This window comes from Castanea sativa, chromosome 12, assembly GCF_040712315.1.
Source record: "Castanea sativa cultivar Marrone di Chiusa Pesio chromosome 12, ASM4071231v1".
Classification (NCBI taxonomy): domain Eukaryota; kingdom Viridiplantae; phylum Streptophyta; class Magnoliopsida; order Fagales; family Fagaceae; genus Castanea; species Castanea sativa.
Genome location: NC_134024.1, coordinates 26,594,922 through 26,617,528, shown reverse-complemented (window position 1 = coordinate 26,617,528; position 22,607 = coordinate 26,594,922). Strand labels below are relative to the sequence as shown.

General features: G+C 38.3%; 2 protein-coding genes across 2 annotated transcripts; one reads left to right on the top strand and one right to left on the bottom strand.

Moving 5' to 3' along the window:
• Positions 1-1,459: 1,459 nt before the first annotated feature.
• LOC142620445 (uncharacterized) lies at positions 1,460-2,479 on the bottom strand. The gene is made up of 2 exons (XM_075793807.1): positions 2,085-2,479; positions 1,460-1,790 (listed from the first exon to the last, which is right to left on the bottom strand). Exons 1-2 carry the CDS (start codon positions 2,477-2,479, stop codon positions 1,460-1,462), a joined length of 726 nt encoding a protein of 241 aa, XP_075649922.1.
• Positions 2,480-13,108: 10,629 nt separating this feature from the next.
• Positions 13,109-13,591, top strand: LOC142620444 (uncharacterized). Its single transcript, XM_075793806.1, has one exon. The coding sequence runs from the start codon at positions 13,109-13,111 to the stop codon at positions 13,589-13,591; it is 483 nt and encodes a 160-aa protein (XP_075649921.1).
• Positions 13,592-22,607: the final 9,016 nt, after the last annotated feature.

Genomic DNA, 22,607 nt, shown 5'->3' with positions numbered 1-22,607 from the left:
ATAGATGGGCTGAGCAACGGCGGAGCGGAGAGATACACCTTTAAATCTTCAAATGCCTTTTGGCACTCGTCTGTCCATTCAAATGATCTTTTCAGTGTGCAAAAGAAGGGGAGGCATTTTTCCGTCGCCCTTGATACGAATCTGTTCAAGGCTGCTATCTTGCCGTTCAAACTTTGTACTTCCTTTACTGTCCTTGGAGGAGATAGTTCCATGATCGCCTTCACCTTCTCTAGGTTGACTTCAATGCCCCTCTGGGATACCATAAATCCCAAGAATTTTCCTGCAGTTACCCCGAACGCACACTTGCTCGGATTCAGCTTCATTTTGTATGATCGAAGAGTATTGAAAGTCTCCTGGAGGTCGCTCATGTGATCGGACTCCCGAATGTTTTTCACCAACATATCATCTACGTAAACCTGCACGTTTCTGCCAATTTGGTACGTGAACATCTTGTTCATCAATCTCTGATATGTGGGTCTGGCATTTTTAAGCCCAAAAGGCATTACTTTGTAGCAAAAAAGCCCCTGACTCGTTACGAACGAGGTTTTTTCTTGATCAACCTCATCCAATTTAATTTGGTTGTAGTCGGAGAAGGCATCCATGAAGCTCAAGAGTTCGTGTCTTACGGTGGAATCTACTAAGGTGTGAATACGCGGGAGTGGGTAACTATCCTTAGGGCAAACCCTATTCAGATCCGTGACGTCGACACATATTCTCCACTTTCCATTGGCCTTCTTGACCATTACTACATTTACCAACCAATCCGGGTAGTACACTTCGCGTATGAAGTTTGCTTCTTGTAACTTCTGTACTTCCTCAACTATGGCTCAATCTCGTTTTGGGGCGAATACTCGCTTCTTCTGTCGGACAGGAGAGAATAAGGGTGATATGTTCAACTTGTGGACCATGACCGACGGGTCAATCCCTGGCATGTCCTCATGACTCCATGCAAAAACATCTTGGTTTTCCTTGAGGAATACTGTAAGCACTTGTTGGACTGTTTGGTTGGCCAAGGTGCCAATTCTTGTGGTCCGTTTGGGCCTAGAATCGTCGAGGTGTACTTCTTCTAACTCTTTCACCGGTTCTGCTACCGTTCACTATTCCTGATGTTCATTGCTTGTAGGTGTTCGTCCATTTCCATCATGGCGACGTAGAATTCTCGTGCGGCCACCTGATTTCCGTGCAACTCTCCAACTCTGTATTTGATAGGGAATTTGACCATTAAATGGTAGGTTAAGGTTACAGCCTTCCATGCATTGAGTGTAGGCCATCCGAGGATGGCGTTATAGGCAGAAGAGCAGTCGACCACAAGAAAAACTACATCCTTGGTTATTTGCTAAGGGTAGTCTCTGACTGTCACAAACAACGTGACGATGCCCAAAGGGTAGACCCTTGTTCCTTCGAAACAAACGAGTGGTGCATTTGTTGGGATCCGTCGTTCTCTACCAATCCCCATTTGCTAGAATGCAGGGAAGTAGAGGATATCCGCTGAGCTTCCGTTATTAACCAAAACTCGATGCATGTTGTAGTCCCCTGCCCGTATGCTGAGGACAAGCGCGTCATCATATGGGTGGTGAAGGCGTCGCGCATTTTCTTCTGAAAATCCGATGCTGAGGTTATCAATTTGCGCCATTCGGGCCTTTTTAGATGACCCTGCAAAAGTAGTGCCCCCTACAATCATCCATATGTCTCCTACAGGTGGTCTGGGACGCTCGTTTTCCCGTCGGGGGTTTTGTTCCTGGAGTTGATCCATTCTTTCCTTCCTTACAAACCTCTGCAACCTTCCTTTCCTAATGAAGGCTTCAATTTGCTATTTTAAGTCATAACAATCCATTGTGTCGTGGCCATGATCGCCATGAAAATGGCAGTATCTGTCCTTTGGCCTCTTGTTCTAATCTCCCTTCAGCTTGCCAGGAAACATCAGGGTTCCTTCATCTTTGATGTGCATTAATACTTGGTCGATTGGGGCTGTGAGAGGGGTGAAGTTCATGAATCTTCCCCCGGGTGGTTTAGGTTGCCGATCTTCCCGTCGCTCTCCAATTCTAGCCATCTTCCGTCCCTTATTTGATCGTGTGTCTTAATGCCTTTCTCGTTTTCTAGGCTTTTCCTCTCGGGCCAGCAATGCATCTTCTACGTTCATGTACTTCGTTGCCCTGTAGAGCACATCTGACATTGTCTTCGGGTCATTCTTATATATGGAAAATAAGAACTTACCCTTTTGCAGCCCGTTTGTGAAAGCTGCTACCAGTATCTTGTCATCCGCTTCGTCTATCGAGAGAGCCTCTTTGTAGAAGCGGAATATGTATGACCTTAGCGTCTCGTCTTCCATTTGCTTAATACTCATCAAACAGGCTGTGGACTTCTTGTATCGGTGGCCTCCAATAAAGTGCGAAACGAATTGAGCGCCTAACTCCTTGAAAGTGCTGATCGAATTCGGCGTCAGTCTGCTGTACCATATCCTTGCAGGTCCTTTCAACATAGTGGGGAAGGGCCTGCACATGATCTCATCTGGCACACCTTGAAGGTGCATCATCGTCTTGAAAGATTCCAGGTGATCTTACGGGTCCTTGGACCCATCATAACTCTCCACCTAAGGCATGCAAAACTGTGGGGAAAGGGGGCATGAACTAACAAGTACTGTGAAAGGCGAATCGGTTCACTAGACCAAGTCATTGAGGTCGCTGGACACTCGACCCTTGAGGGCATTCATCATCACATCAATCTATTCCCTCATCATCTACACCTCAACGGCTTTGTGAGGAGGGAGAGTGTCCGAGAAAGATGGTCGGTTGGTGCCCTGCATCTCCGGTCTGCTCGGAGCGTGGCTACCTTCGAGTACTTCCTGATTTCTCCTATCAGCACTTGTTCCTTCCTGGTCCTCCTCCTATGTGCCGAGATGCGCATTCCTTTGTCGCAACTGCTCCTTCAAATCATGATTTTGCTTGGTTAGGCATTCGACTATTGCCGCGAGCGTTTGGACTTGCTTTTCCAAAGCCATAGTGTGCAGTTCATCGCCTTGATTGTTGGTTGTTACCATCGATCGAGTGAGTACCATGCAACTTTTTGTCTCAGGGATAAAGCAAAGGCTGATCACTTGCTATTTCCCACAGACGGTGCCAACTGATGATGCCGAAGAATCACCAATAAGCTGCACGCACTTTCAAATCGAAACAATACCTACAAAATGAAAAGAGAAGACCTAACAGAGAGGACTGATGTGGTGCTGGCCAAAAACCCTTCGAATGTCAAATTAGAATCTTTCGCAACCCTAGAGTGCCAGAGTTGAGTCAATAATGCGTACCTTGATTTATGAGATTTTTAGGGTATTTATAGTAGTGTAGGGTTAACATCCGTGCCTTGACCATGAAGTCCTTTCCTTATAAAATTGGAACTCTTTCCTTTTACATACCTTCTAGAGTTCTTTCCTTATAGGAATCCTTTAATCAAGGCTAAATGTGTGATGCAAGAATTCTTCTCATACACGCTTGCATGGAGATCAAGCAAAGCCATATCAGACGTAATCATAAAGTGTAAATCCTATTTAGGGGTTCTTGAAACCAATGGCTACCGCGTTGTATCTATCCATCCACTGTGGATCCGACCCCCTTGGCTGTCATTATTAATCCGTCACCCTTGTACCGTCACATCAACCACCTAGATCCGTCATGTTCATTTTTATTCACCTTCACAAACTATTACCTTTAATGACACGCTTGCTACTCTCTTTTTTTTAGAATGAACATGCCTGCTACCTGGTTTGGTGTTTTTACACTACTCTCATTTCTTATAACAATTCTTTTTATTCCACTAAAAACTTCGACATTTATGTTTTTGGAGTCTATGTTTTATCACGGGGGTGACAAACCATTACTAGTATCGATAGAGGCAGACGAAATCAGGGGTGAACTTTACCAAAATCTGAAAAAAAAAAAAAAAAAAAAAAAAAAAAAAAAAAAAAGAAAAGTGTAATAGGATATGAGATTCTATGTTTCTTTCAGCTTTTGTTACTATTATTATAAAAAAATTATTATATATTTGATGTAACATGTTAATGGTTATCCAATTTAAAACAAACACAAACTCTCCTTTTGGGTTTTTTTTTTTTTTTTTTAATTTTTTTTAATGTAATTTACACTACTTTTTTTTAGAGGATATTACATGCTACTTTGTTTTCCAATATAAAAAATAATAAAAGTTAACTTCTCATTCAAAATGTATCAGTAATTGGTTTTCCTATTTAACCCAATAACCTCATCTCTCATCTACTTTCCCATCATTGTTGATTAATTCAAATTTAATTTATAATGCTTGGTTTATTCAAAATAATGAATATCTTATATTTAACCCTAACTTTTTTATCTCTCTCAGGTTGACATATGCACAAATTTATTGAATTACATTGAGGAGGCATTGGAATGGAATATTATTAGATAAGTTCGGATGAGATCCTTTACAAGAATTATTGTATAATTCAAACCTCACATGAAATGGTTGTTATCTAAGAAATTTTTGTAAAAAAAATTTTTTTTGTAACAGAAACTATATTTATCATTTATATAATTATATGTGGAATTCAATTAACATTTTTTTATAATTAAGAATTTACTACTCTATAAAAAAATGTTATGTACCTTTTTCTCAATTTTAAAGGTAGTTGAAATATTTGAAATTTAAAATCTTTTTTAACTTTTGTTATGCATGGGTAGTAAGTGGCTAACTTTTAGGAATAAAACACTACATTTTAGGATTAAAATTGAGAATTGAACCGTAAAAGAAAAAAACATGGTAGTTGCTAAATTTTAAATATAAGTTGTTTTAACTTTTTGTTATGGATGTGTAGTACATGGCTAAATTTTAGGATTAAAAAACATTTTAGGATTAAATGGAAATTTTTTAATTTAGGGAGTGTTATTTCAACCCACATGTATAAATCATACATTAAAAAAACGTGGGAGACTAGTAGTTTTATCCAAAATTTTTAAACGTACGTGTAATTATCCACAAATGTGTGCTATTTTTTAACTTTGAATTTGAAAAAAAAAGGGTGGCCGGATAGTGTTTTTTGGATAGGATTAAAAAAAAAAAAGTTTAATCCGAAATTTTTAAACGTGTAGTTTTTTTTTTTTTTTTTATAAACTTTTAAATGTGTAGTTATCCACAAATTTGTACTATTTTTGTACTTTGAATTTGAAAACAAAAAGGGTGGCCGTGTAGGTTTCTTTTGGATAGAACGTGGGATAGTTTTATGTTTTTTTTTTTCAAAATAGTGGTAGTTTTTTTTTTTGGGGGGGGGGGGGGGGATAAAACGTATGACTTGATAACTATCATAAATAAAAGAACAACAACACCACTAAAAAAAAAAAGAGTGAATGTACGTCTAGGGCCTTTCCTTAACAAAACAAAAAAACTAAAAATTAAAACAACAAAAATTTGAGTCTTTTACCGTAAAAGAAAAAATTGGTAGTTGCTAAATTGTAAATATAAGCCCTTTTTAACCTTTTGTTATGGATGTGTAGTACATGGCTAAATTTTAGGATTAAATACAACTTGATGACTGTCATAAATAAAATAACAAAAACAACACCACTAAAAAAAAAGTCTTTTACCATAAAAGAAAAAAATGTTAGTTTCTAAATAAATTTTAGTTATAAGCTCTTTTTAACTTTTTGTTATCGATGTGTAGTACATGGCTAAATTTTTTCATTAAAACACTACATTTTAGGATTAAATACAGATAAAACAGATCTCCATCTTTTCTAGATGTAAATCTGAATTTTTCTCAAAAAAAAAGAGATCTGCATCTTTATGAGATACAGATCTAAATTTTTCTCAAGTCAAAACTGATTTGTATCTTTCTTAAGATACAAATCTGACTTTTTAATACATGCAAATTGTTGAAATAAAGAAAGAGATCATGTACTACTATGTTTGTGTTTGTTTTAATCCATGATTGCATGAATTCATATTATGAGTGAAACTCTCTTCTAAAAAACCTTTTCCATTCTTAAAAAAAAAAAAAACATATAAAAAACAGATCTGATTTTTTCTATCATTAAAAACTTTTTTTTAAGTTCTCAAAAACAGATCTAATCTTTTACAAATCCAAAAAACCATTTTTTTTTTAGTTCTCAAAAACAAAACTGATTTTTCTGTCATTAAAAACAATTTTATTTTTTATCATCACAAAACTAATCTGAATTTTCATCTCCGAAAACCACTTTTTTATATTCTACAAAACAGATCTGATATTTTTCAAATAAAAATCCATTTTTTTCACCAACTAAAATAGATCTGATTCTTTTCAAAAGAAGAGACTTCATTCATAAATAAATTTTTGATTTTATGTTTATCTTTCACATGTTCAACATATCATTCATGTCGTGTATAAAATGGTACATTGGTCACAAGAGTCTAGAAGATCAGACTTTGTCTGGGTGAAATGGGTGCCATACACCTTCTCATTCCATAACCTAGCCTCCGGATTTAGATTTTTGGTTAAGTAGATCTAGCTTTATCTTTGTTTTTGTTTTGGGTAGATTGTAACTAGGACAAAAGGCCATATATATTTGGTAGATTGTAACTAGGATCCAAAGCCATGTAAAGTTCAAATTCTCAAATTTGTATCTTTTATTTAATCAATGAAACGAAGCAATTCAGTCATGTATTTTGTATTTAGTTTTTCTTATTTTTTGTACATAAAAAATAAGTGGCGACTCCACACTACTTACCCAAAAAGAGAGGTGCCCTAAAAAACACTCCAAAAATCTCTCTATTTTTAGAGGCAATTTTCCCTGTCTCTCACAGTGACGACTCCACTGGGGATGTCGAGGGCTAAGTTTCGTATTAGACTTAAGTGACCAAATATGTACCATTATTTTGCATGGTCTTGCATGATATAGTTGTCATTTGTTTATTTATGTTTGATGGGATGTTGTATAATATTTTGTTGTATGTATTGTTTGTTAAAATCTTTCCCTAACTATCATAGTGTATGGCATCCAAACAATATGTATGCACTCCTTTTCAACAATTTTGTGGTAGTAGTAACCATGGATCGCTGGTCTTCATTAGATTTGGGTACCCAGTGGCAAATTCACCAACTCATAGCCCAAAGTCACTGGATCATTTCATGTTGATTGTAAAGGACAAACCATGCTGTTTGAACCAATGCAATTTTCATTACATTACAAGTTGGGAGGTGTAGCGTCCTACCTATGGAAAACAATGAAACAACAACCTAGGTCGATCCCGGTTAAAATTGCATTGCATGTTGTGTGTGTTTCTTTTGGTTGATTGATGGATGTGGATGGGGTCTTAGCTTTGATTAGCCCGACCAAGCCTATCATTTGGGGATAATTTGGTTAAGATCTGAAGGAAGACTACAAAGAGAACCTAAGTCTAACACTCAAGCCAGTAGCTCCAGTTCCAAGCCTATCACTCCCATCACCATAATGAGGCCGTCAAGCATAGAAGAAGCTCCACCGCTGCAACATCACAACCCCATCTTTGACCTCCAAGGTAGTTCAAGCCACCAGAAGTTTGAAGCTCCCCACACTATGGCCAAGGAAGGAGAACACCCAAACACAGAGGAACCCATGAACGCTCAAGAGCTACTCAACACTATAATAGCTAGTCAGATCCAGTTAAAGGAAGACATAAACTGTATGATGCAACAGTTCCAGAATTTGAAGAATAGTTAAGAGGAGGACAAGACTGATCATGATCCACTAGTCGTTGAAAGCAAGAAGAAGATCAACGAGAGAATGAATAAGATGGAGGAGATGATTAGAAGAGCCCGTAAGATGAAGGACCTTATGGAATACGATTCTCTCTCACTGTTCCCTAATGCAAGATTGCCACCCAAGTTCAAGATGCTAACCCTTGACAAGTTTGATGGGACCGGTTGCCCAAAGTCTCATCTGAAGATGTACATGAGGGCTATGCAGCCCTTAGGCGCGACCGAGAAAGTGCTTGCTCAAATGTTCCAAAGCACACTGATTGGAGCCACTCTTAGGTGGTTCCTCAATCTAGATGATGCAAAAGCAAGAAGTTGGGAAGACATCTACTGAGAGTTCCATAAGCAATACAAATACAATACAGAAGTTGACATCACAAGAAGAGACCTTACGACTACCAAGCAAGCGCCAAAGGAGTCCTTCTCCACTTTCATCACCAAGTAGAGCTAAGGCCGCATAGATGATGATTAGGCCTAGTGAGGACGAATAATTAGCCATGGTTGTAAAGAATTTATTACCTGTATACCACAAGTATTTGTTTGCATAGTATTTTCCCAATTTTAAAGCATTAATTGCTACCGGAACCCAAATTGAGGATGCAATAAACAATGGCACTATAAAGACTGATTACCTTCCAAGGTTTAGAAAAAGTATACGATCTAATTCCAAAGCTGCAGAAATTTCTAATATTCATAAAAATGATCCATATCAATTGTTTGCACCTGTTGCACCTGTGCAAGTACCACAAGGGCCTAGGCCTAAAAGGGAATTTCATGAGTTATACATGCCCATGAGCCAAGTGTTTGATAAGCTAAAAGCAAAAGGGTTACTGAAGCCCTTAGACCTAAGACCAATTCCAAACCCCTTTCCCTCAAGGTTTGATGTAAATAAAAGATGTGCCTACCACTAAGTCCCTATTCATGACACTAACCATTGTTTCACCATTCGTCATGCAATTCAAGACCTAATAGACAACAAAGTGATTACGCCGCCTACAAGGCCTAGCATCGCTAATAATCCCTTACCCAATCACAATTTTGGGAAAGGACCAAGGATTAATTGCTTGATGATTGAAGAGGAGAATAAGGAGGATCCATCCAACCTGATCTGTGACCTACCCAAATGCTTCATGATGACATAGGAAGAATTAATGGATAAGACATCTACCACCACCACCACCACCACAGGATATGACATATGGAATGATGAATCAAAACTCGAGGATTACCAAACACCAACAAATAGGGGGAGACACTTCAAACCCCAAATAAATAACCAAACACCTACAAATAGGGGGAGACACTTCAAACTCCAAGAAAACAACCAAACACCTACAAATGAGGGGAGACACTTTAAACCCCAAGACACTGACCTCATGAATTTGACAAAAATTGCCCATATCATAAGTGGGGAGACACTTCAAACCCCACATTTGGAGACTGAAAACCCTGTGGAAGCCTTGAATAGATCAACCCAACAGACGCCTGCCGAGGAAGATGAATTCCTCAAGTAAAAACAAAAGACATAAGCCAACATATCCCTATGGGGCTTACTCATGGCCTCATACAAACACTGTCAAAACCTAGTAGACTTGCTCAACCAAATCCAAGTCCATACAACCACAACCTCTCAAGATCTAAATGCTATGATTGGGTCCGTAAATAGGGAACTCACCATCTCTTATTCCAACAAGGATTTGACCAAGAAGGGGAAACACCACAATGACCCGTTGCATATCACTGTAGATTCCATGGGGAAGAGGATATTGATGGTTTTGATAGATGATGGAAGCATTTTGAATGTGTGTCCTTTAAAGACTGCAAGCTGCTTGGGCCTTAATATTGAAGACTTTGTGCCTAGTGACCAACATGTGAGGGAATATGACAATAGTAGAATAGAGGTCCGGAGAACCATAACCTTGGAGCTTACCATAGGCCTAATGATCAAGAAGGTGGATTTTTAGGTCCTTAACATAGCCTCATGCTTCAAAATGCTCCTTGGGCGACCTTGGATTCATGATACAGAAATCGTACCTTTTTCCCTACATCAAAAGATTCAGTTTCCACATGAAGGAGCTATTGTGACCAACTACGGGGATACTTTGACTATGCCAAAACCAGTTTATGGTATTGATTCCGAGAAAGAGCCGTTGACCTTGGATGGCTTTATGATTGAAAGACCTATTTCTGAAAAGAGAGAGGGAGAAGTTGAGAAGATCCCAATGGACTTTGCACCTTATGGTAACAACAATGTGATAGCAAAGATGAGGAGAATGAACTACTTTCCAGGGATGAATTTGGGGAGAACTGTGAAAAAAGCAACTGTTTAGGATTCGACAATCCCTATTGCCACACCACCTTTCAGGCTAGGCTACAAGCCCACTGATGATGATTTGCTAGAGATGGAAGTAAGAAAAATGGTCTGAGCCAAAGCCAAAGCAAAAGGACTCCCTTGTCCTCTAGAACCACTAAAACCTTACACTCCTACATTGAATGGGAAGTTTGTAAAAGTCGGAGAGAGCCAACATTATTGGGGATTCCCCAAACCGAGATTTGATCCTATGACAAAGAAAATGGTACCTGGGTTCGAGATGCTATTTGATTGCTACAACAAGGTTCCGGAATTGAAGAAAGAAGACACAACGTGAGTTCCTGCTGATTGGGCCAATTACATGGATCCTGATGCCATGACTACGCTTCTTGGAGATCCTATTTGTAACATCAAAGATGATGAGTATTGGAAGGCTAGTCAACATGCATTAAAGAGCCCGTATGAATTAAGACCCCATAACGAAGATGAGGAAGGGGGAGTAGCCTCGAGTGATGATGAAGATGAAAACGATGACAAGAGTGATAATAGTAGTGACAACAGCAACAATGATAGTGGACATGATGATGATGATGACAACAACACCAATAGTGATGACAACAACAACAGAAGTTATGATAGCCCGTACAATGGTGATGATTAGGGTGAACCCCCTAGTGATAGAGAAGATGAAGATGCAAACCAATTCTATGAAGAATATGATAGTGATGTGGATTATTATGATCAAGACATTGATGATGACGCCGATGCTAACAGGTGGAGCGATACTGATAGTGATCAATATAAACTGTGAATATGTTAGAGAATATAAGAGAAGAGAATGCACAAGCTAATTGAATGTACCACCAAGAATATCTCTGGGCACCTTCAGATTGGAGTGATATCACTAATGTTAACTCAAAGTTCGGCCCTAGGTATGACAAGCATGGAAGAGAAGTGCCAGAATTGGGATCGTATTATGATTCAAAACCAAATTCACCCACTACTGAAGAGGCGGGTGACATAGATGCTAGATTGGCCACACTAGACCATAAGCTAATGGTCCATAGTCTCAGAATCATAACACTTGAGAATGCTGAATGTAGTGATGAGAGGGAAGAAAGAGGTGAGCCAGAGCATCTCCCTCAACCCACTGACTTGGGCAACAGGGGCAAGCACAACTTGTTTGATGAATGGATGGATAGCATAGTGCATTTGGATGCTTTTGTGATCGACAAGTCTACAGACATGGGGATTGAAGAAGAAGCTACAGATTATATGGATGTAGATCCCGTAGTACTGATGCTGAGGGAAGAAGAAGAAGCTTATTGGGAGCCATCTGTCATCGTGGAAGCCACGACTGAGTTGAAGAGCTGGGCATGGGAGGGAGCCGTCCACCCCATGGAGGATTTCGTGAGGAAGATCAAGACCGTCAAGTCAGTCACCTTTGCCAAGAAGATCAAGACCGCTGAGCCAGTTGCCCCTACCAAGAACATTGTTTCTATCCCTATTGAGTCTATTTCTGATAGTGTTTCTCTTCCTGTTAAGTCTTTTTGTGATAATTTTCCAGTTAAGTCTGCTTTAGTTGAGTCTGTCAAGTTTCTTGAATCTGTTGAGAACTCTTTTCCTTTTAATATGATTTCTAATCTTGCTTATTTGTTGGCTTTAAATGTTTTTATTTCTGAAATCGGTAAAGAAACTCTTAATAATAAGAAATTAAAACATGGATACCTAGAACCTATAAAAGAATTGGGATCTGAGGATGACCCTAAAATAATCCAAATGGGCAATACCCTAACCACTTCAAAGAAAGATGCACTAGTGGCACAATTGATAGAGTTCAAGGAGGTCTTTGGTTAGTCATATGAAGACATGCTTGAGATTGATACAGATATAGTACAACACTACATTCCCACAGGTCCAACCATGAAGTCGATCAAGCAGAAGTTGAGAAGAATGAAGCCAGAGTGGACTCTCAAGATCAAGGAAGAATTGGAGAAGCAGTATAATGCTGGATTCCTAAGAGTGGTCAACTATCCAAAGTGGTTAGCTAATGTGGTTCTGATACCAAAGAAAATGGGAAGGTCAGGATGTGTATAGATTTTCAAGATCTAAATAAGGCCAGCCCAAAAGATGACTTCCCTTTGCCTCACATTGACGTCTTGGTTGACAACACCGCAGGTCATGCTCTGCTATCATTTATGGATGGATTTTCAAGTTACAACCAGATCAAGATGGCTCCGTAAGATATGGAGAAAACCTTCTTCATTACACCATGGGGGACATACTACTACAAGGTCATGCTATTTGCCCTTAAAAATACTGGTGCTACTTACCAACTTGCGGCCACCACTTTGTTGCATGATTTGACCCACAAGGAAGTAGAAGTTTATGTTGATGACATGATAGTGAAGTCCAAAGACCGTGAAGGGCATATACCAGCTTTGAGGAAGTTCTTTGAAAGGATCTGGCTCTACAAGTTATGATTGAATCCTAAGAAATGCACTTTTGGAGTTACATTCGGAAAACTGTTATGGTTTGTGGTAAGCCAAAGAGGAATAGAAGTTGATCCGAAAAAAATCAAGGCAATAGTAGAGATGAAGCCTCCAAGAATTGTAAAGGAGATCCGAGGATTTCTAAGGAGGATATAGTACATCAGCAGGTTCATAGCCCAGCTCACCATGACATGAGAACCAATCTTCAGACTGCTTAAGAAGGAAGTCCCTATAGTATGGAATGAACAATGTCAAGAAACCTTTGAGAAGATCAAGAGTTATCTGACAAAGCCACCAATACTTGTCCCCCCAGTACTTGAAAAGCCATTGTTGTTGTATCTCACCTCTACAGATGCAGCAATGGGGGCTCTACTTGCTCAATACCTCAAAAAGACTAGGAAGGAGAATGCAATCTACTACATTAGCAAGAAGATGTTGCCTTTTGAAGAAAAGTGTTCACCATTAGAGAAGACATGTGTAGCACTTGTTTGGGCAACTCGCAAACTTAGACATTATATGCTTGCTTACAAGATTCTATTGATTGCAAGAATGAATCCTTTGAAGTAATTAATGGAAAAACCTATGCAAGATGGGAAGACTGCCAAATGGGTCTTGCTTTTGTCAGAATTTGATATTAAGTATGTGACTCAGAAATCTGTGAAAAGGAGAGCAATTACCAATCATATAGCCCATTATTCACCGGAAAAAGCTGAAGAGATCCAAGGAGACTTTCCGGATGAAGATATCATAGGGATGGAGGTAGAATCATGGAAGATGTATTTTGATGGAGCAAAAAATCAAAATGGAAGTGGAATTGTAGTTCTCTTAATTTCACCAAAAAGGACACACATTCCATTTTCTGGCAGACTTAACTTCTCTGCCACCAACAATACCACAGAATATGAAACTTGCATTATGGGACTACAAGCAGCCTTGGGCCTAGGAGTGAAGGAGTTGGAGGTATACAGAGATTCAGCTCTAAAAATCTCTCAGATTCAGAATAAATGGAGGATAAAAGAAGGAAAGCTTATGCCTTATCATGAATGTCTTTAGAAATGGACATCAAAATTCAGAAAGATCCAATACCAGTATGTGCCCAGGATGCAGAACCAAATTGTAGATGCTTTAGCAACCATGGCATCCATGATGGATGGGCCAAAAGAAGATAAAGTCAGGCTGATAGTGTTGGAACAAAAAGAACTAGCCTACTACATGATAATAAATGAAGACGAGGAAAAGAATGAGGAAGGTTAATGGTATTCAGACATCCTACAATACCTTAAGGATGGGACATACCAACCATCTGCAAACAAGAATGATCAATTGACCATCCAAAGGTTGTCCACTAATTACATTATTTATGGTGAAAGACTTTACAAAAGATTATATGATGGAATTCATCTCCTTTGTCTAATCGCTAAGGAGGCATAGCAGATAATTGAAGAGGTTTATGAATCAAGTTATGGGCTATATATGAATGCACACATTCTATCAAGGAAGATAATGAGACAAGGCTATTACTGGACCACTATGGAAGCTGACTGTGTAGCTCATGTTCAAAAATGCCACCAATGCCATGTCCATGGAGATCTGAAGCACATGTTGCCCATGCCACTACATACTATGACATTACCCTGGCCGTTCTCTACATAGGGGATAGACATTATAGGGAAGATTCATCCAACTGCATCCAATGGCCATGAATTTATACTTGTTGCTATAGACTATTTCACCAAATGGGTAAAGGCTGCCTCATACAGAGTTCTAAATTCAAAGAAAGTTGCTCAGTTCATTCAAACCAACATCATTTGCAGATATGGGGTACCATATGAGATCGTCTCTAACAATGGGTTACATTTTAAAGGAGAAACAAAAAAGCTACTAAGATAGTTCAATATTCAACACCACAAGTCTTCACCTTACTGTCCTCAGACTAATGGAGCAGTTGAGGCTGCTAATAAAAATATAGGGCGAATCTTGAAGAAGAACACAAAGAATTACAAGGATTGGCACCTATAGTTGCCCTATGCACTCTAGGGGTACTGAACATCAATCCAGTCTTCCCTAAGAGCCATTCCTTATTCGTTGGTGTATGGGATGAAAGCAATCCTTCCCATTGAAATGGGTATCTGATCACTGAGGATAGTATTGGAAAGTGAAATCCCCAAAGCAGATTGGTTGCAAAGCATATATGACCAATTAGGCATGCTGGATGAGAAAAGACTCAAAGCCTTATATCACATTCAAGAATACCAAAGAAGGCTGAGGAAAGCTTTTAATAAGAGAGTAAGAACCAGAGATTTGAAGTTAGGAGATCTAGTGTTGAAAGAAATCCAAGCCCCAATTCAAGATGCAAACAGGAAGTTCAAGCAGAATTGGGTAGGCCCATACATTATCAAGCAGATATACTTTGGAGGAGTAGTAAGGTTAATGGACTTAGATGCACATCCTTTCATTGAACCAACTAACATGGATCAATTGAAGAAGTACCACGTTTGAAGTGGTAGTTGCAAACCAAGCAACAACAAAAAAAAAAAAAAAAAAAAAAAAAAAAAAAACTCGCTAGGTTGAAAACCCAAAAGGGCAGTCTAGGAAAAAATTAGAGTAACAAAAAACAAAAAAAAAATAGAAAAAGGTAGGTCGAAAACCCGAAAGGGCAACCTACGCAAAAGGAGAGTAAGAAAAAAAAGAGTGAGAGAGCTTGCTAGGTTGAAAACCCGAAAGGGTGGCCTAGACAAAAATTAAGGCGAATAAAAAAAATGAATGAACTACGTGATGATGTGATCCTTCTATCCAAGGCGGTACATAGGCAACCATGCATTGGTTCAGTCACAATTTCCCAAAACCCACCATTTGCCCATTAACCAAATTTACCAAAAATTTCAACCGTTTCATTAAACCATGTCATTACACAAAAACCTAAACCCTAAGCCAAACCATAACAATAAATAAATAAATAAATAAAACTCCAAAAGCCTACACCATAAACAAAACCCCTAACCTGCAAACCCTAAATAATCCCTAAAAAAAGAGTTTTTACATCAATTTCTAAATAAACATGCTCAAAGCCAAAAGAATAAGAAGGTCACTTTGGCTTCAATCTTTTCTTTTTCTGATCATTAATTCCTTTTGTGTTAGGTGTTTCAACATCCCTATCTCTTCTTTTGAACTCATAGTTGTCTTTGTTAAGTCTTTCCCGGTTGTCTCTGAGAAATTGTTCTCTCATAGCAACCCTCTCAGCTTCCTTGTAAACAATCTTGTCTATCAGCCAGTTAGAAGATTCTGTAGTCATCCTGTGAAAGTGAACCTTGACAAAAGATTGGTCCACCCAATCAACCATCTCTAAACCCAATAGCATGTTCTTTATAGTAGTAGGATTTGTGTCCACAGGAGAGAAGGGTCTTCTTCTTTTGCCACTTGGCATTCCTTGATCATATTTAAATTGCCTCAAGAGTCTATCTCCCTTGTAGATAGTTGCCCTCCGCAACCCAACAAGGAAGATGTGATCTGATCTTAGAGACTGCAGTAGAGGGGGTGGGCACTTCCACCAATAACAGTCCCATTGAATTGAAGTACTAGATTTCTTGTCCAAGAACTTCACCCAATCACTCTCAGTTTGACACTTAATTTTGATTACAACCCTGCTAAGAAAACTACTAGGTCCATAATTACCAGTTGTAGGCTTGGCAATCATGTCCAGTCGCTCCATCAGCCATATCTGCAAAGTCAAAGGACTCCCTAAGAAGTTCTGAGTTTCTCCACCATGAAATACAGCATCCAGTCCAAGAAGGGTTTCTGCTAAGATCAAAGAAGCAGGATTGTCACCATCCTTAATTTGGTTCACAACACTTATGGCTCAAGCATCCATAAAAAGGTGCCTCCCAAAGCAAAGTAAAAATTCTCCCACAAAGCATAAGGCCAAACCGAAGTTTTTCTACATATTGTTAGCCACCCCATAAGTGCCTTTGTAAATCAGCTGAGAGATAATTGCACAAAGATTCACCATATGGCCTTCAATCATACTATCAGTAATGGAAGTAGGAAGACCGATAGCATCAGACAAAGATTCCTTATGCTGGGGATCACAAGAAACTACAACAGATTTCCTGCTTGGATCATAGCCCAGAATAGCGAAAAACTCTTCAATTTTCGGACAAAGTTCAGCAGTGTTAAACTGAAACACATGGTCTTCCAGATCCCAGAATTCATAGCAGCACGAAGAAACCCCCAATTGATCTTGACATTCCTCAAACCCTTAATTCCTTCTAGTTTAAAGGCTGTAAAATTGGTTTTAGTGCTGAAATCAAAGCTACGAACTCATCTATTGATATCATGAATTGTTGGATGAGAAAAATTTTGATTGCTAGCCATGGATGACTTTTGCTTGTGATTATTGTATTTTGCTAACCTTTATGCAGAGAATTGTCAAGGAGGATTTATTTATATGAGCCACATCAATTCCCAATCAAGTTTGAAATAGGTTTCATAGAGTTTGTAGCTGACTAGGAGAGTGTTTCATGATCACAAACAAAGTAAACATTTTTCAAAAAACGCGAAAACGCGAAATACGCATTGAAAAAGCGTGAGGAGTTGGCCCACCATGGCGTGAGCATCATGATGTGGCTCAATGCAATTTGGCACTCTAAAAGTGCCGAATAGCACTCCTTATTTGCCAAGTGGTGCGCAGCCCCTCAGTCCTACACTCATGCAATTCCATGCAGTTTTACGTTTTCGGGTAATTTTTAAAGACAATGTGACACTCAAAAAGATTTTTTTTTTTTTTAAATCAAACTGGGACATTCTGACATATCTAACACACTTGTTTTCAAAAATCGTCACCTGCATCATTGTTTTCAAAATTTATCAAATCAAGTTTTTTTTAGACTCATGGATTTATGTTCCAAACTAGGGACATTCACCCATGCCTCATGTATTTTCAAAAAACAAAGAGGAAAAAAAGAGACCATCATCATTTTTCTCAAGGAAAAAATCATCATCATCAAGATTTCCAAAAATCATGCATTCCTTTTAAACTAGGGGCATTTGGCTCCACCTCATTTAAGTGCAAATTCTAGCAGACCCAAGCAAGACAAGTTTAAATTGGTACTACAAGATCTCACCAGGTGAATTCTAAACCTGTCTTAGTTAAAGTCTTTACATGATCCAAAGGGCAAAGAGCTAAAACATGGAAACTAATACAAGATTTTCTAAGGACCACTTCCTTTTGTTTTGCAAGAAAAATAAAAACACAAGTCATACATCATTGGGACTCCATGTACGGTTGCGTGAGGATCTTCTTGATCCACCTCTAAAGGAGCCGCATTCAGTATTGACGATTTTCAAGTTCAAGGCTCCTGATTCTTTCCTCCATAGTTCTTCTGGTACCATCAGCCGCTTCCATTCTATGTGCCTAAAAAGTTAGCAGAATCAAGTGTTAATTTCACCATCAAGCACAGTTCAAGCAAGAGATATTCAGAGAGTAACAAGGTATACCCAGCTCGAATCATTGAGCACATATTGGGAAGTTTGAGTGCGAGCCAGTGACTGTAAGCCTCCAATCATCTGCATGCTTTCTTCCACAAGATCCACATAAACCTGAAGCACAAATCCACTAGATCATGAACCATTCAATAAGCCAAGAAGAAGTAAGGACAAAGAACTGAAAATTCAAGAACATACCAGATCGGGCTGAGGAACATTCAGCACATGCTCTGGCCTATTCAAGGGCATGGAACTATATGTTCCATCAGGATTCATCACATCGTATTGTCGTATCAGAAAATGAGGATAAGTCTCCGCAAAGGAACTAGAAGAACTACCAACATGATAAGGAGAAGGAATTTCTTCATCTTCATCTTCCTCTTCCTCTCCTTTAGAAGGTGGAGGCTGAAAATCCAACATGCAAATTTTAGTCACCAAGTAGAAAAATGGAAAGAATTTGTAAAATGAAGATTTGTCTTTAAAAATTTAAAGAAGTACCATTTGGCCAACCAAGCAACCTTGCAGATGAGTTTCAATAAACTTAGGATAAGATCTTGCTGTTCCTGGAACAACAAAGCCTACATGGGCCTGAGCAATCTCTTCATCAGTCCAAAAGTCAGCTAACTGGATGGAGGGACAGGAATTGTTGTAGGAGGATAGACATGTTCAACTTGGGGCAACACCCGATCACCAAGATACCAATACTTTCCAAACCCACATTCAAACAATACTTGGCAGCTATTCAATTCTAGAGCCCGCTCACACTCAGTATACCCCTCACATCTAGCCCAAGGATTTAAGTTCATCTGAAAAATCACAAAAATGAGCTCATAAAGAGAAGAGACTGAATCATAACCAAGTGCCGAATATTTAAAAGGAGAAGGAGGGAAGAACTCACATCATCAATGGTCAGATTGTCAATCACCAAGCGCCAAATCTTCAAAGAACGTCTGGAGAGTATAGACAAACAATGTTTGGGCAACCAACAGAGAAATCTAGGAAAAACACCAATAACCTCCTCCTGAATTTCTTGACAAACCCCAAAATACTCGTACATCCAGACTTGAAAACTCCACAACACCATTACCACAAAACCAAAATAATTTCCCAAAACTTACACATAGCCAAAAAACAATTTTCCAAACCTCACTTGCCATACAAATGGAGCCCAACCAAAGCTTGAAAGACTCCACCTAGAGAGTTGGGTCATGAAGTGCATTAGAGTGGCATCAGCCATGTCGCCCCAGTCATAATTCTAGATTTGTCCAACTCTTTTCAAGCTTTCTAGGTAGTGCAGATTCACAGTACTGCCTAAATCCAAACATAAGAAAGTTCCAACAAAAAGAAGCATGAACATGCGAGCACCTTTTGCTGCAGTCTCACAATGAGGAATACTTTCACATAGCCAAGACAAGGGGATATTGTTACTCCTTATTCTAGAAGGCACTTCACCTAGAATTTTTTTGAGTTTGGCTGAAGTAAAGGAATCATTGACAAGAATTCTTTCACCACCCAACTTCAAACCAATGATAACAGAGAAATCATAAGGTGTCAACATTACCTCCCCAATACAAGGAAAGTGGAAGGTACATGCAATATCCCAAAAGCGTTCTACCAAGGCAAGAAGTAACTGAAGATCTTTGTACTTATGAGTCTCATGATTCAACAAGGTTTCGAAGAAAGTGCCAAAGCCCGCTTCATTGATGATGTTTTTTATGCAAGGAGACAACGATTCCCATGTACTTTTCAACATTTGGAGACTGCCTCGACTCTTGAGGCTCTGTAACACACAAATTCAGCTCATTAATTCCCATAGCCAAAATCACATGCAAAAAAAAAAAAAAAAAAAAGTTCACATGTCCAAAAATTTCTGATGAAGAAAATTTTTCATGACCAAAATCACATGTCCAAAAAATTCTCATGTGCCCAAAAAAGTCAATGTCCCACAACAAAAAACCCAATGCCCCACCAAAATTTCACTACAATCAAAATTTTTCACATGTCCATACACAACTACCATTTTTTTTTCCATAGCCATGCAAAAAAAAAACTCCCACATGACCAAGAAAAAAATCCACCAACTCGTACACGAATAAATTCTCATATAGCCAAAATCATAATCACACAAATTTTCCAAGAACCAACATCACATGCCCAACGAAATTCTTTCAAAATTTCATGCCCATAAAATTTTTCCATGTCCAAAAAAAAAATTTCCATACCCACAAAATTTTGCCATGTTCATAAAAAAAAGTTTACACATACCAATAAACTTTATCCATATCTATCATGAACACATTCACATAAACATACCATCAATTTTTTACAATGCTAATACTCCCAAAATCCAAACCAAAATTCATCCAACAACTTCAATATCTACCTACATTGTCAAAATTCCATAAGCCACCCACATTATCCAAATTGCACCATGATCACAAAAATAATACTTCAAGAATGCTTCAAAGCCAACATTTTCAAACATAACAAATTAAGCAATGCCCCAAATTTCAAACAACCAAATGACAATATCTCACCATGAAACTTTCAATAAAACATGCAACAACATTTTTTACAAGCAAAGAAACCAAAGAAAAACTCACCTTGGTGTCTACATGACAATATGGAGCATAGGTCCTAGGATCTTGAAGAAGTCCATATTCCTCATGCCAATCAAACGTTGGATCATATTTCTTACCATGAAAAGTAAGAAAAGAAGGTCCTTTGGAAGAAGAAGCCATCTTGATGCAAAGAAAAATGAATTTGGAAGATGGGTTTTCACCAAAATGGGTGTGTAATGAAAATGCTCAAAATACAAGGATCTAGAGAAATATTGATGGAGATGGATGAGAGAAACTTGAGAAGCTTAGAAAAGTGTTTTTTGTGAGAAGAAATGATGAGATGAAGAAGAAAATCCAAGGCGAATAAGAGAGTGAATAGTAACAATGGAGGAAGAGAGGTAGAGAAAGATGAAACAAAAAAGAAAAAAAGAGACAAAGGGAAGGGGGGGGGGGGGGCAAAATTTCAGCCCCCACACACTTAAGCTCAGCCAAAGTTGAGTCAACTTAGTCAACACAAAAAAAAAAAAAAAAAAAAAAAACTTTTCCAAAGTTTTCAACCATCTTTTAAAAATCCAAGTTTTCAATTCAAAATTTTCATTCCCAAATTTTCAAGTTTCCATTCTCAATGCCCAAATGTTAAACTCAAATCTTCCGTTTTCCAAAAAAAAAAAATAATAAATAAAATTCAAACCTCAAATTTCATGAGGAAAGTCCCAAGCCTCAATTTTCAAAGTTCTAAGACTCAAAATGTCATATTTTATGTTCCGGATTTCTAGAAAAAATTTCTAGGTCCCAATGGTCTCAAAATTTGAAATAAAAATTTCAAAACTTCCAAGTTTCAAAAAAAAAGTCAAATGTTTCTCAAAATAAAAATCTTTTGTCAATTAAACTTTTTTTGGTAAAGTTCAAATCAAGAGTGAGCAAATGACACATTTCAGAAGCAATGGGACCACGAAGCACCCATTAGTTAAAGTCTAACTCTAAATTTTGACTTTTTTGCAGAAAGCAAATCCAAGATCGAAGTAAAAGAGGACCTTCGATCGACATTACAATTCCAGATCGAAGTAGAGGAGGACCTTTGATTGAGAAGAGGACCTTTGATCGACATTACAATCCCATATTGAAGAAGAGGAGGACCTTTGATCGACATTTCAACAATTCTAGATCAAAGTAGAAGAGGACCTTTGATCGTCATTCAATTCCAAATCAAAGTAGGAGAGGACCTTTGATCGTCATTCAATTCCAGATCAAAGTAGAGGAGGACCTTTGATTAACATTTAAACAATTCCAGATCAAAGTAGAAGAGGACCTTTGATTAACATTTAAACAATTCCAGATCAAAGTAGAAGAGGACCTTTGATCAACATTACAATCCCAGATCAAAGTAAAGGAGGATCTTTGATCGACATTTCAACAATTCCAGATCAAAGTAGAAGAGGATCTTTGATCGTCATTCAATTCCAAATCAAAGTAGAAGAGGACCTTTGATCGACATAACAATTCTAGATCAAAGTAGAAGAGGACCTTTAATCGTCATTCAATTCTAGATCAAAGTAGAGGAGGACCTTTGATCGACATTTCAACAATGCCAGATCAAATTAGAAGAGGACCTTTGATCATCATTCAATTCCAGATCGAAGTAGAAGAGGACCTTTAATCAGATCAAAGTAGAAGAGGACCTTTGATCATCATTCAATTCTAGATCAAAGTAGAAGAGGACCTTTGGTCGTCATTTCATTCCAAATTGAAGTAGAGGAGGACCTTTGATTGACATGTCAACAATTCCAGATCAAAGTAGAAGAGGACCTTTGATCGCCATCCCACTCCAGATCAAAGTAAAAGAAGACCTTTGATCGTCATCCCAAACAATTCCATTTTCAAGATCAAGATAGGAAAGTCCTTTGATCAACTACCAGCTAAGTCCGGTATTTTCCTTTTGTTGTTAAAAGATAAGGCACTAGTTCTATGTTCCAAGGTTTTAGGTTCGAGGGCTAGGTAATCTTTGAAAATTCAACCCCAATTAAATC